Source organism: Phacochoerus africanus, chromosome 4, assembly GCF_016906955.1.
Source record: "Phacochoerus africanus isolate WHEZ1 chromosome 4, ROS_Pafr_v1, whole genome shotgun sequence".
Classification (NCBI taxonomy): domain Eukaryota; kingdom Metazoa; phylum Chordata; class Mammalia; order Artiodactyla; family Suidae; genus Phacochoerus; species Phacochoerus africanus.
The window spans coordinates 66,681,322-66,694,934 of record NC_062547.1 but is presented as its reverse complement, the minus strand read 5'-3'; the positions used below and the strand labels follow the sequence as shown (position 1 = coordinate 66,694,934).

The following is a 13,613-nucleotide window of genomic DNA, read 5'->3' as shown; positions in this document are numbered from 1 at the left end:
TGTAGCTCAAGCTCCCTCTTGGTTCTGCTCTCAGGATTGGGTCCCCACCTTCTTCTTTCAGCCCCAGGACCCTGAGCTTCACATACTTTCTCTCCTTTAATTTGCATGGTGATGGGGTCTGGTTGTCAATTCCCATCTTGCTGTTGAAGAGACCCAGGCAAGATCACAACCCTTAAGTGGCATTTGAACCCAGGCTGCCTGATGGCAAGGTGTGGGCACTGCCCAGCATGGCCTGGTTTTGGGATGTAAGGCAGCCTGAGACTCGTTCCATTGTAGGGTGCCAACAGCGCCACCTCCTCCCTGCCCCTCCCTCCCCCAACTCTGCGCCTTTCAGGCGGAGACGGAGAGTAGGCAGCGATCTTGAGGCAATGCTTCCACCTAGTGGTGGAGATCAGTAACCACAGTGTCAGTTTTTCAGGGCAGAGCCTGTAGAAGCAGGGGTGGTACCACATCCAGACAAACCACACCAACACAGACTTACATTTGTCCCTAATACTTTATTGGTCACCAAAAGGCCTGTACCCAGCTATGTCGCTCCAGGGAAGGGGGTCACCATTCACCAGCTCCCAGAGAGGAGCTTGAGAAGGCCCTGGCCTAGTCCTCTAGGATTATGGACTGTGGAGTCTCAAGGGGCAGGTCTGGTTTTTCCTGGGTCAGTACAGGGCACCGAGGGAGGGGCACAGATGGAGGCCAGAGCCCAAGCTTGCCATATATCTGCCAGCCTAGTTGTGTTTGGAGAAATATTCCTTGCTGTCATCCACGTTGGGCTTGATTGTGTCGCTGCCTGGCTTCCAGCCAGCAGGACAGACTGTGGAAAGACATAGGCATGCACACATAAGGCTAAATTGCCTTACTAAAGGTTGAGCAGTAGTGAGGGGACAGACAGAGGCAAAGCAAGAGTATGAGTTCCAGACGAAAAAGCCTGGAGCCAAGTGGTCCAGGCCCAAGACCCTGCCACATGATGAGAGAAGCCTCTCAAGCCCAGCTGCAGGATTTTCTGGCTGATATTTTTTTCTATCTACTTTTGGCCACCATGGGGCATATGGAGTTCCCAGGCCAGGGATAAGATCCAAAGCATGGTTGTGTCTTATGCAACAACTGCAGCAATGCCAGATCCTTTAACCTACTTTGCCAGGCTGGGGATCAAATGAACTTGCATCCTGGTACTGCAGAGACACTCCAGATCCTATTGCCTGCCACAGTACAAACTCCTCAGGCTAACATTTTAATTTTGCCCCCTTTTTTTTTTTTTTTGCCACACACGTGGCAAGCAGAAGTTCTCTGGTCAGAGATCAAACCCATGCCACAGCAGTGATAATGATGGATCCTTAACCTGCTGTGCCACCAGGGAACTCCTCATTTGGGCTCCTTTAATTCCATCTTTCTCTCTCAGCCCCATCCCCACTGGACTTTGAGGGCCTGTAGTCAGGATGTGTCTTTAACTCAAGAAGATACTCTGATTCAAGTAATATTCAAGCCTGACTTGGCACGTGCTTTCTCAAATACCTCCTACAGGAGTTTCCATTGTGGCTCAGCAGAATCGAACCCAAGTAGGATCCATGAGGATGAGGGTTCAATCCCCAGCCTTGTTCAATGGGTTAGGGATCTGGCGTTGCCATGAGCTGTGGTGTAGGTCGAAGATGCAGCTTGGATCTGGCATTGCTGTGGCTGTGGGGTAGGCCAGCAGTTGTAGCTCTGATTCGGCCCCTTCCTGGGAACTTCCATATACTGTAGGTATGGCTCTAAAGTTAAAAAACAAACAGGAGTTCCCGTTGTGGCTCAGTGGTTCATGAACTCGACTAGCATCCATGAGGACTTGGGTTCAATCCCTGGCCTTACTCAGTGGGTTAAGGTCTGGCTTTGCCATGAGCTGTGGTGTAGGTTGCAGATGCGGCTCAGATCCCACGTTGCTGTGGCTGTTGCATAGGCCAGTGGCTATAGCTTCGATTTGACCCCTAGCCTGGGAACCTCCATATGCTGCTGGTGTGGTCCTAAAAGACAAAAAGACAAACAAGTAAAACAAAACCTCTTAGAGATTTCTATTACCTCCCAGCTCCCCACCCTTATATTGAAGTAGCTTCCCCACCAGATTAGAAACTTCCTGCAGACAATGCCCTAAGCTGAGTCTTCTTTAGGGCCCTCACATCTATATCATAGCAATGATATGAATGCAGTGAACATATGCATAGACAAGAGCTGCATGAGTACACATGTGTGAACCCACGTGAATGTGGGTGTCTGCTCACCTTCCCCATGCTCGTCTGTGTACTGGAAGGCCTGGACCAGCCTCAGAGCCTCATCCACAGAGCGTCCCACAGGCAAATCATTGACAGTGATCTGGCGAAGGACACCCTTGCCATCGATGATAAAAAGGCCCCTGAAATATCAGAGTTCATAGTGAGGAGTGGGAGCCTGGGGCATCATCCAAGACTGGTCCCCTCACCCTGAGGATGGGGGCTTCCCAAAGGTCCCACAGTACCTGTAGGCGATGCCTTCATCTTCCTTCAGCACGCCATAATCAAGGGACAAGTTTCTGGTTACATCAGCCAGCAGGGGGATTTTCAGGGGGCCCAAGCCTCCCTCCTTCCGTGGGGTGTTGATCCTGGGGAAAGGGGAGATAGGGCTGGGACTCAGGAAGCCTGGCACAGCAGGGTCCTCACCCTGTGGGCCTGGGTGTGATAAGGACTGGAGAAAGGGTGCTGGAGGTGAGAGATAAGGGGCTTTAGAGCAAGGCCCTGGGAGCCCCACCCATCCCACCCTGAAGTGGGAGCAGGGGCTGTTTCCCACAGCTGGGAAGACTAAGCTAACACTCCAGCAAAGTGGCTTCACATGTGCTGGTGGCCTCCAGCATCTTGGGGCCCAGCGCTTCACTCTCTCAAACTGGAGTTTCCACCTGGTTGAAATAGTTCTTGGGAGGGAGGCCATGTGGCCCTGAGTTAGATAAAGCATCTGCAACTTACTGGGCTGCCATGCAACTAGTTTACCAATGCTAATGACTTTCATCATCCTTAAGGACTTGGGCATCACTATCTCCATTATTTTCAAGACAGGAAAGGGAGGCGCAGAGACTGAACGTCCGCCAAGAGAACACAGAACTTGTACCCTATAGAGATAGTAGGTTTAGCTGCACCCTCCCCTCCTTGCTGGTCCCCACTCCTACCAAGCCAGGTGGGTGAACTGAGAGTCAACGGAGACGCCCAGCACCTCGCAGCCCAGCTGGTGGAACTCCTCAGCTCGATCGCTGAAAGCGATGATCTCCGTGGGGCACACAAAGGTGAAATCCAGCGGGTAGAAAAAGAGGACCAAGTACTTCCCTGGGGAATGGCGTCGAAACAGACAAGGAGTTAGGGCCCAGTGACTCTAATGATTGTGCCCCCGCCCCCGTCAGGGCCACCTCCACCCCGCCCTCACCTTTGTAGTCAGAAAGCTTCACCTCCTTGAAGGCGCCATTCACCACGGCAGTGGCCTGGAATTCCGGGGCGGGCTTTCCGATGTGCGCGTTGCCGGAGGCCATGACTGAAAGCTGAGACCCACCCCCCGCCCCCCGCTCCGGGTGAGTACGCCGGGGAAGACCCTTTGTCCCCGCTTCCCAAGGTCACGCTGCGTACCGGGCCCAGTTACTGAGTGAGAGCGGCGGCGGCGGCAGCAGCAGCAATGCCCCGCACCCTCTCTGAGACCAGGTCTGCACTGGCCTGGAGAATGTGGGAGACCCGCCCCCTTACACAGCTAGAGCGTCCCGCGGCGGCCGCCCGACCCTCCCAACCCTCCCGTTAGCGCGTATGCCCGAGTGCTGGCGCGCAAGCCCACGGACCCAAGAGGGGACGCCGCGAGCTGGGGGCGGTGAGCCTGGGGATGCGGCCTGTACTCCAAGCTCTGGCCTCGGTTTTCCCCGAAAGGACAAAGGCAGCCACTACTCCGGGCGGAAAACAAAGGCGGCCAACTCAGGTCTGGATAGGGCCCGAGCTGCTCCAACCGGGCTCTCCCTGCAGCCCAATGCACTCCAAGTGTCCATACCTGCGTGGGCAAGGGCGGGACGCACCGACGAGGAGACTCAGGTACTCGCGTTCTCGGGGCCAAGCGCGCCCAGGCCCGGGGAGCCTTTTATGCTCGGCCCGAACCATGACGCGTAGGGCGGAGGGGTGGGCGGACGAGCGGTCGGGTCCACTGCAAGCGCAAGAGAGGGGAAACGGAGCCGGCCGGGTCCACGTGCCCGCAAGCGGCGGGGGGAGACGCGCGGCCGCGGATCCCGACCTCTGCGCTAGCCCGCGAGGCTGGTGCCAGCGCCGCAGACTCCGCGCGGGGCTCCTCTTTGGAGCGCGCCGGCGTCGGTTGGAGTCCGGCATGGCCCGGAGCCGGGCGGCGCTACTGCTGACGCCTCTGACGCTCCTGCTGCTGGCGACCTTTGCACAGGTCACCCCCGACTACCAGTACTTCGGAGAGCAGGGCGAAGGGGACACCTGGGAGCAGCTGCAGCTGCAGCATCAGGAGAAAGGTAACCACAGGCCGCGGATGTGACAGTGCGGAAAAGTGCCTCATTGTCCCACCACTTCACCAGCTGGCTGCAAATAGACCCTCCTCCAGGGACTTCCAACCTCTGCCCACCTGCGCACTGGCGGCGCCCCTTGGGTTGGTTGGTTACTCTGAGGTTCAGTTTACTTATCTGTAAATTGAGACTGAGACTGTCTTTAAGCAGCTTAACATGGGGAGAGAGGACGCGGGCAAGCAATAAATACCGAAGTAGACATAACCATAAACTCACAGGTAAGTGCTGGCAAGAGCAGAGATAGAGAAAGAAGGGCGCAGGTAAACTTCTGAAATCAGAAAAGGCCCGGCTGAATAAAAAGATAACCAATGCAGCCAGAATGACAAGCAAAAGCCAAAAATGTGAAGATTTAGGGGGAAGAGTGGGCCAGGGAGTCCGATCAGCAACTGCCAACTCCAAAAGTTCTGACAAAGGAATGGAAAGAGGCCAGTACTGTCTTGGTGAGGGCATAAGGTGTCAAGACATTATGAGTTGTGCTAAGACCTGTCAAGAAAGGCTGTAGGGAGGAGTCAATAAAAGAACAGTTGTAAAGGGCATCTGATAAATGACGTGGCTGCTTTAAAAGTGGCCATAATAATTGTTTTTGTATTCCATGCTAGCACATCGCCAGGGGCTTTAAGTACCTTCATTATGCCAATCATGTAATTTAATTTACCACCTGGAAACCCTGTTGGTCATGTGACACTGTCCACTGGAGAAAGGCTCAGGTCACGCCCCTGAAAATGGGAGTCACCTTCAGATGGTGAAAACCAAGGGTATTGTACCACACTCCCATCTGAACAGGCAGGCACAGGTGCAAAGTGTCATTTTGCAGTCTCTCTGGGCCACTCCTCAGATGTGTGAGTTGGAAGGCTGGCTTGCTCTCTCTAGGTCTCAGTTTCTCAATCTGGGACTAGTGGGAAGATTAAAGGGGATAATCTGTGGTAGGGTACCTGGCACAGAAGAACAGCCCAGCAAACATGAACTGTTGTTATTTGTCAGTGTCTTTATCTTCCTCCCTTCCTAGGGGGGGATATGTTCCCCCCCTACCTGGCCCTCCATCCTTAGACTTGAAAGACTCCGTCCTTGGTCCGTGGGGAAAGTGGCGCTGTTTCTGCGACCTGGGCAAGCAGGAGCGCAGCCGCGAGGTGGTGGGCACAGCGCCCGGCCCGGTGTTCATGGACAGCGAGAATCTAGTGCAGGTGCGGCCCTGCAGGCAACGGGATTGTTCATCCTGCGAGCCGAAAGACTGCGACTGGAGGCCCTGAGCCCAGGTGTGGAGCGGGCACAGAAGAGCAGCGGCCGGCGCGACCTAGCAAATCCAGGCCGCGAGTCCCCAGGGTGGGAGGGGAGAGAGGAAGGGCTGTGGGGGTGGGGCGGACACCTGGAATAGAACGCTGAGGCACTAAGCCTGCGGTTTGAGCGCAGTGTGGGAAGGGAGAGCTGTCTGGAGGTGCGAGCCCCGCTGGTGTCCGATGAGAAAGGAAGAAAGGTTGTGGGGGCGGGGAGGGGAAAATGGAGATAGAGGAACTGGGACCCTGGTGAGGAACAGAAACCCGCAGGCGGAGAGCATGAGCCCCGCTGAAAACAGGGAATAAAAAGAGATGTGCGGTGGGGGTGGCGGACAAATGTGGGAGGCGTGCGCTTCATGTGGGAGAGAGAGGGAAGAGGGCGATGGAGGGGGGCGGGGGCGTGAACCCGGAGTTGAGGGGTGGGGAAGGAGCTTGCATGGTGGGCGGAGACTCTGAGCCAGAGTCTGGAGGTCTGGGATCTCGTTTCGCGGGTACGGGAGGCGTAGCCCGGAGGACGCAGAGGGTAGGGAGCGGGAGAGGGGCAGGGGGCTCCGAGTGAGCAACGGAGAGAGGGAGCTGGGGGACTCCAAGTCCAAAGGTTTGAGCCCAGTGGCGCAGTGATACCTAGTCCAGAGGGCTTAGATTGTGTGGAGTGACGGGGACCTCAAGTACAGAGGGCCTGAAGCCGGATAGGGGTCAGGAACTCAGTGATGCGGACGTCATATTCTGGCAGTCTAGTAGTATTCGACCTTCTCGGCCCTGATCATGTTAGGTCCTTCAAGGCCCGCCTCAATTTCCCTTTGCTTTCCTCTCCTTTCTCTAGCCCCGGAGGGCGGAGCTCCAGAGACACCAGGGTGGAGCTTGGAAAGCGACCCGCCCACCCTGTTCCCCAAACCCAGGGAACACTGGTCAGCCTCGGGAACTACAATTCCCAGGAAGCCACACGGCAGCGGTGTCGGCTGCACAAACGTCACCGGCGGCGGGAGCGTTGGGGGCGTGTCCTGGACGACAATTGGTCGAGATCCAGTACCGCTTCGGGGCCTGCGGAAAAGGGGCGCCAAGAACTTTCCTTCATTCCTGCGGCTGGTGGCGGCAGCCGGGAAGTCATGGATCTCAGCGAGCTGGAAAGAGACAATACGGGCCGCTGTCGCCTGAACTCGCCTGTGCCCGCTGTGTGCCGCAAGGAACCCTGCGTCCTGGGCGTCGATGAAGCGGGCCGGGGCCCGGTGCTGGGTGCGCTCCTAGGGCCGGGTGGGGGAGGGGCGTGATAACGGGGATGCAAGTTGCACTGGAACGGGAGCCGGGATTGCACCGGACTTGGGGAGGGGAGTAAGAGTAGTGATGGTCATGGCATTGGTGATGGTACCAGAAAAAAGTGGTGATGATGGAATAGAGAAGGCAGCTTTCATGAGCTCACTGGTTGGATCCCCCCCGCTTTCCCAGGCCCCATGGTCTATGCCATATGCTATTGCCCTCTGTCCCGCCTGGCAGATCTGGAGGCCCTGAAAGTGGCAGGTGAGTCCTGGGGTACGTCTCTGGGAAGGGTCCTGGGCATATGCAGGGGCGGGTGCCAGCTGCAGTGGGAGAGCAGAAATTGGGAGAACTGGCCGCTCCCTTTCTCTCCCAATCCTCCTAGATTCAAAGACCCTGTCGGAGAGCGAGCGGGACAGGCTCTTTGCGAAAATGGAGGAGGACGGAGACTTTGTGGGCTGGGCATTGGACGTGCTATCTCCAAATCTCATCTCTACCAGCATGCTTGGGCGGTGAGCGGGGGGGGTCCCGCGGTGAGGGGGTGCCGGGTTGGAGGGGGGGCAGCCAGCATGGGCTGGAAGGGATGAATGATGGGAATGAGATTCACTGGGCTCTGTTCTCCACTGCAGGGTCAAATACAATCTGAAACTCTCTGTCCCATGATACAGCCACTGGGCTGGTGCAGTATGCATTGGACCAGGGTGTGAAAGTGGCCCAGGTGAGCTAATTGTTGAATTGCCTCTACTTGATCAGGGTAAAATAGGTGTATAAAAGTGCAGTGGGCATTCTGCATCAAGTACACCTGGAGTACCTCAAGAACATTTGTTACTTGGGAGTTCCTGTTGTGGCTCAGCAGTTTAAGAACCTGACATAGTGGCCATGAGGATGCAGGGATGATCCCAGGCCTCGCTCAGTGGGCTAAGACTCCAGTGTTGCCACGAGTGACAGCATAGGTTCCAAATGTAGTTTGGATTCAGCATTGCTGTGGCTGTGGCTTAGGCCAGCAGCTGCAGCTCCAATTGACCCCTAGCGAGAGAACCTCCATATATCACAGGTGCGGCTGTAAGAAAAGGAAAAACACGGAAATTCACATTGTGGCACAGCGGAAACAAATCTGATTAGGAACCAGGTTGCAGGTTCGATCCCTGGCCTCGCTCAGTGGGTTAAGGATTGGGCAATTGCTGTGAGCTGTGGTGTAGGTCAGACAAGGCTCAGATCCTGCATTGCTGTGGTTGTGGCGTAGGCCAGCAGCTACAGCTCCAATTAGACTCCTAGCCTGGAAACCTCCATATGCCATGGCCGTGGCCCTAAAAAGACAAACAAACAAAAAAAGGCCGGGGGTGGGGTCCCATCATGGCACAGTGGAAACGAATCTGAATTTGACTAGGAACCATGAGATTGCGGCTTTGACCCCTGACTTTGCTCAGTGGGTTAAGGATCTGGCGTTGCTGTGAGCTGTGGTGTAGCTTGCAGATAAGGCTCGGATCCTGTGTTGCTGTAGCTGTGGTGTAGGCTGGCAGCTGTAGCTCCTATTGGACCCCCAGCCTGGGAAACTCCATATGCCACGGGTGCGGCCCTTAAAAAAAAAAAAAACAGGAAGTTACGGTACCGATTAATAGATTTTTTTTTTAACAAAAAGGAAAACCAAAAAAAAACTGTTGGGAGTTCCCGTCGTGGGGCAGTGGTTAACGAATCCGACTAGGAACCATGAGGTTGCGGGTTCGGTCCCTACCCTTGCTCAGTGGGTTAAGGATCCGGCGTTGCCATGAGCTGTGGTGTAGGTTGCAGACGTGGCTCGGATCCCGCGTTGCTGTGGCTCTGGCGTAGGCCGGTGGCTACAGCTCCGATTCAACCCCTAGCCTGGGAACCTCCATATGCCGCGGGAGCGGCCCAAGAAATAGCAACAACAACAACAAAAAGACAAAAAGGCAAAAAAAAAAAGAAACTGTTGGAGTACCCCTTTTGGCGTAGCGGAAATGAATCTAACTAGTATCCATGAGGACGTGCATTTGATCCCTGACCTCGCTCAGTGGGTGGGGTATCCGGCATTGCTGTGAGCTGTGTTGTAGGATCCCACCTGTCTGTGGCTGGCAGCTATAGCTCCCATTCAGCCTCTGGTCTGGGAACCTCCATATGCCATGGGTGTGGCCCTAAAAGGCAAAAACAAAAAACAAAAAAATTGTTATTGCTGTTGACTTCCTGCTGCTTTTTCTACCCTAAATGTGTGTTCCACTGAGGACCATAGTGGAGGCCCTAGCCTCACCTCCATCTAACCTATCTCCATATCCTAAAGGCTCAGTGTTGAGAACAAATCCCACATCTCTTCACCTGCCTGCAGTCTCTATCCTAACCCAAGGCACCCTCCCCTCCTGGATGCCTGCCCCATCCTCCTCCAGCCCCCTCCCCACACAGCAGCAGACAGGTGTGACCCTTTTACATCTTTTTGAAATGTAAATTGCAACATTTAATTTTCTGATCACAGTGGGAATGAAATCAGGAAAATTCACGAGCAAGTGGAGAGTGAGATTAAATCACCAGAGAGAAATAGAAATTGGCATTGCATCCAGTGCTCTGAGGTAAAGAACAGACTGTTTTGAATGAATCACAGGGCAGATACACTAGAGATAGGGAAAGTAACAAGGGGGGGGGGGCTGCTTGCTGAGGAGGTGGCCGAGATCCAGGACTGGAAGGTGGAACTGATGATGCAGTATTGCTGCAGACAGACAAGGTCTCTGCCCTCAGGGGTTCATGACCAAGTCAGGGGAGAAGGATGGGCAGTTGGCACGCAAATAGTAAAGGTGGTTTTTGAGAATAATACTTGCTCTGGAGATTACTTTTTCTGTTACTTTTCTGACCTCATCTCTGCTCCAGCCATGTGGTGACTGTACTACTGTACAGAGCATTTGGTATGGTCCCACCTCAGGGCCTTTGTGCTTGCTGTTCCCTCTGCCTAGGACACTCTTTCCCAGATTTCCCCATGGCTCATTCCCCTGTCTCCTTCAGGCTTTTATTCAGATGTCACCATCTCAGAGTGACCTCCCCTGAATCTCCCCGAACTGTTTAAAATTATAACCACTTCTGGATCTCCCTTATGCTTTATTATTTATTCTGTTTCTTTTTTCTTTTTTAAAAGTGGCTGTACTCACAGCTAATAGAAGTTCCCAGGACAGGGATTGAATCTGAACCATAGCTGCAGAAATGCCAGATCCTTTAACTCAGTTTGATGAGCTAGGGAACCCATGCCTCTGCAGCAGCCCAAGCCGCTACAGTCAGATTCTTAACCCACTATGCCACAGTGGGAACGCTTTTCTGTTTCTTGTCTGTGGTCCTCATCAGGCTATCCTACCCAGGAGGATAGAGGTGTTTTTTTGTGGGTGTTTTTTTTTTTTGGTCTTTTTTTTTTTAGGGCTGCACCCTCGGCCTATGGAGGATCCTAGGCTAGGAATTGAATTGGAGCTATAGCCACTGGCCTGCGCCACAGCCACAGCTATGCCAGATCAAATTGCATCAGTGACCTACACCACAGCTCATGGTAGCACTGGATCCTTAACCCACTGAGTGACGCCAGGGATTGTGAACTCATGGATACTAGTCAAATTTGTTTCAGCTGAGCCATGATGGGAACTCTGATAATACGGGTTTTTGTCTGCTGTGTTCACGCTATGTCCCTGGCACCTAGAGCCACTCCTGGCATGTAGTAGGTGCTTAATAAATGTAGACTGGATATTGTGTGATTCAGGGAAGCCTCCTTTGGAGGTGATATTTGAGCTGAGATCCTCTGGGAGGAAGGTGCAGCTGGGGCTGGAGCTGAGAGAAGTGTATTCCAGGCCATAGGAACAGCAAGTGCAAAGGCTGTTTAGCTGGATCATGGGACAGTTGTTTTTCCGGATGCTTGTTGAATGAATATGTTTCTGTCATCACGGCAGGTGTTTGTGGATACTGTGGGGCTCCCAGAGACGTATCAGGAGCGGTTGCAGCAGCGCTTTCCTGACATTGAGGTGACAGTCAAGGCCAAGGCAGATGCCCTCTACCCTGTGGTCAGCGCTGCCAGTATCTGTGCCAAGGTTGGGCCCCCGCTGGCCATGGACAGCTCCCCACATCCGCCTGGGCAGGAGGCAGGCCTGGCTGCTTCATGAGGAGAAAGATCCCAAGTGCCTGTCTTGCCCACAGGTGGCTCGAGACCAGGCTGTGAGGAATTGGCAGTTTGTGGAGAAACTACAGGACCTGGACACTGATTATGGCTCAGGCTACCCCAATGGTGAGCAGACAGCAGTGACAATGAACTAACAAGGCAGCTCTCGACTGCCTCTGAGTTTTTCTAAGTTTTCTCTCCACCCTGCTCTGCAGCAGAAGAGGCTGAGGTGCAGACCAGGGGTGGAGGGAGATTTACTTATGGCCAATGTGTGGCAGAACTAGATTCCAAAGGCTCTCTTCCTTCTCCCCTTCCCCTCTCTGCTGTCTCTCTGTAGCCCCAGTGAAGGACTGAGACCTACGGTGGCCATCTGTCCCTTTGCTAAGAAGAAGGGAACAGAGAAAGGGGTAGCAGTCCATGTCCATGCCCAGTGGCCCTAGCTTAAATCCATTGTTTTTCAAAAAAAAAAAAAAAAGGAGTTCCTGTCATGGCTCAGTGGTAACGAACCCAACTAGTATCCATGGGGACACGGGTTCAATCCCTGGCTTCACTAAGTGGGTTAAGGCTCCAGCATTGCCATGATCTGCAGTGTAGGTCACAGACGTGGCTCCAATCTAGCATGGCTGTGGTGAAGGCTGGCAGCTGCAGCTCCAATTCAACCACTGATTCTTCCACTAGCCTGGGAACTTCCAAATGCCACATGTGGCCCTAAAAAAAACCCCCCAAAACCATTGTTTTCATTATGAGGCTCAGGCTCCTTTTTTTTTTTTCCCCCAGCAGGTGGAAGTTCCCAGGCTAGGGTTTGAATTGGAGCTGCAGCTGCTGGCCTAAACCACAGCCACAGCCACGCAGGATCTAAGCCATGTCTGTGACCTACACTGCAGCTCACAGCAATGCCAGATCCTTAACCCTCTGAGCGAAGCCAGGGATCGAACCCTCTTGGATACTAGTTGGGTTTGTTACCAATGAGCCACAATGGGAACTCTTTTTTTTTTTTTTTGTCTTTACGGGAGGCTCAGGCTCCTTATCTATAAAATGGAAATGATTGTGCCCTACCTCCCTTCCACTTCCCCAAGGACCTGAGGGCTGTTGTGACCACCTCCCCCATCCCACTCCCTGCCCCAGCTCCTAAAGAGGCAGGAGTATAGGGCAGATGCAAAGATTCAATGACTGGGTTCAAGGAACCCTTTGGTTGTTGGGTGGGGCAACACAGCAAGTCTGTGATTGGAACTTAGATGAGGCCAAAGGGAGGAAAACAGGTCCAGGCCAAAGGCAGTTTGGGCAGCATTCAGTGCTTACTGAGCCTCTGGTACATGCCCTGTGGGACTGAACCTTAGGGATTTTTCAGGAAGCAGACCAACCAGGACCTCCCCGACCCCACTGAGTTTGTGGTTACATGGGGGAGAGGGGCATTAACCCAGTGGTCCTCAAATGTAGGTTCAGTGGCTGTTGTCCTTGGGGAGGTAAGGGAGATGTCTCAGAGGCAGTATCCCTAAACTGCACCTTGAGCAACTGTTGCCCAGACAAGGAGTCAGGAAGAACTCCCTGTGCAAAGGTTCTGTGGCAGGAAGTTAGAGTTTGGATGGTGCCTCAGGTACTTAAGAGGAGGCCTGAGATGAGGTGGCATGGCCTCAGATGCCAGGCTGAGGAGCTGTGATTGGCAGGCTCAGGGCTATCACATTGTCCACCCTCCCCTTCCCCAGATCCCAAGACCAAAGCATGGTTGAGGAAGCACGTGGACCCTGTGTTCGGCTTCCCCCAGTTTGTCCGGTTCAGTTGGCGCACAGCCCAGAGCATCCTGGAGAAGGAGGCAGAAGATGTTACATGGTAAGTGTCCTGGAGGTGCTCTGAGGAAGGAGGGTGAGAGGCCAGGGCTCAGGCCTGTCTGGGAGGGCTGACCCCCAGAAGTGGTCAGTGTCGCCACCTCTCTCCCACAGGGAGGACTCGCAAACAGGGGATCAGGAGGGACTCAGGAAGATCAAGTCCTACTTCAGCAAAAGCCCCCGAACCCACCCCTGCCCCCACCTCTCCCATCGGTACTTCCAGGAGCGGGGCCTGGAGTCAGCCACCACTCTCTAGGAGCCAGCCCATATCCCCTTTAGACGCCCCCCACCCCACCTCCCAGTTTGATTGATTAAAATTGTGTGAAGAGAACTACATGTGGGAGTTCTACTTTGGGGTGGAGGTGGGGTGGGGTGGGGTGGGGGTGTGCTCTGTCCATTTCTGGACCCAGGTGCTTTTTGTTTGTCTTTAGGGCCACACCTGTGGCATGTGGAGGTTCCCAAGCTAGGGGTCTAATTGGAGCTATAGCCACTGGCCTACGCCAGAGCCTCAGCAACGCCAGATCCGAGCCGCGTCTGCAACCCACACCACAGCTCATGGCAACACCAGATCCTTAACCCACTGAGCAAGGCCA

The 13,613-nt window shown here is 54.2% G+C and overlaps 3 protein-coding genes across 6 annotated transcripts; 2 read left to right on the top strand and 1 right to left on the bottom strand.

The window, feature by feature from the left end:
* Window positions 1-477: 477 nt before the first annotated feature.
* On the bottom strand, window positions 478-4,139 carry PRDX2 (peroxiredoxin 2). The gene is made up of 6 exons (XM_047776919.1): window positions 4,015-4,139; window positions 3,412-3,523; window positions 3,161-3,314; window positions 2,480-2,602; window positions 2,247-2,377; window positions 478-808 (listed from the first exon to the last, which is right to left on the bottom strand). Exons 2-6 carry the CDS (start codon window positions 3,512-3,514, stop codon window positions 723-725), a joined length of 597 nt encoding a protein of 198 aa, XP_047632875.1. The 5' UTR covers window positions 3,515-3,523; window positions 4,015-4,139; the 3' UTR covers window positions 478-722.
* THSD8 (thrombospondin type 1 domain containing 8) lies at window positions 3,434-6,763 on the top strand. Of its 4 annotated transcripts, XM_047776916.1 has the most exons (4): window positions 3,439-3,553; window positions 3,897-4,492; window positions 5,525-5,796; window positions 6,638-6,763. In XM_047776916.1, exons 2-3 carry the CDS (start codon window positions 3,994-3,996, stop codon window positions 5,788-5,790), a joined length of 765 nt encoding a protein of 254 aa, XP_047632872.1. In that variant the 5' UTR covers window positions 3,439-3,553; window positions 3,897-3,993; the 3' UTR covers window positions 5,791-5,796; window positions 6,638-6,763. The 4 variants fall into 4 exon arrangements, with proteins under 4 accessions (XP_047632873.1, XP_047632872.1, XP_047632870.1 ...); XM_047776914.1 differs by having other exon boundaries at window positions 3,439-4,492; XM_047776915.1 differs by having other exon boundaries at window positions 3,440-4,492; window positions 5,591-5,796.
* RNASEH2A (ribonuclease H2 subunit A) lies at window positions 6,658-13,354 on the top strand. Its single transcript, XM_047776913.1, is given in 9 exon segments — window positions 6,658-7,047; window positions 7,258-7,329; window positions 7,451-7,577; window positions 7,695-7,710; window positions 7,712-7,783; window positions 10,992-11,129; window positions 11,236-11,323; window positions 12,901-13,024; window positions 13,135-13,354. Coding segments are annotated over 9 exon segments (906 nt in total). The 5' UTR covers window positions 6,658-6,920; the 3' UTR covers window positions 13,277-13,354.
* Window positions 13,355-13,613: the final 259 nt, after the last annotated feature.

What these genes read in the sequence shown, in the direction of transcription:
- PRDX2 (XM_047776919.1), bottom strand. Translation starts at nt 3,514, where the DNA reads ATGGCCTCCGGCAACGCGCACATCGGAAAGCCCGCCCCGGAATTCCAG. An exon ending in GAAGCTTTCTGACTACAAAG is followed by an intron (nt 3,315 to 3,411) that starts GTGAGGGCGGGG and finishes GCCATTCCCCAG; the next exon opens with GGAAGTACTTGGTCCTCTTT. An exon ending in GATGAAGGCATCGCCTACAG is followed by an intron (nt 2,378 to 2,479) that starts GTACTGTGGGAC and finishes CTGATATTTCAG; the next exon opens with GGGCCTTTTTATCATCGATG.
- THSD8 (XM_047776914.1), top strand. Translation starts at nt 3,853, where the DNA reads ATGCGGCCTGTACTCCAAGCTCTGGCCTCGGTTTTCCCCGAAAGGACA. An exon ending in GCTGCAGCATCAGGAGAAAG is followed by an intron (nt 4,493 to 5,524) that starts GTAACCACAGGC and finishes GTTATTTGTCAG; the next exon opens with TGTCTTTATCTTCCTCCCTT.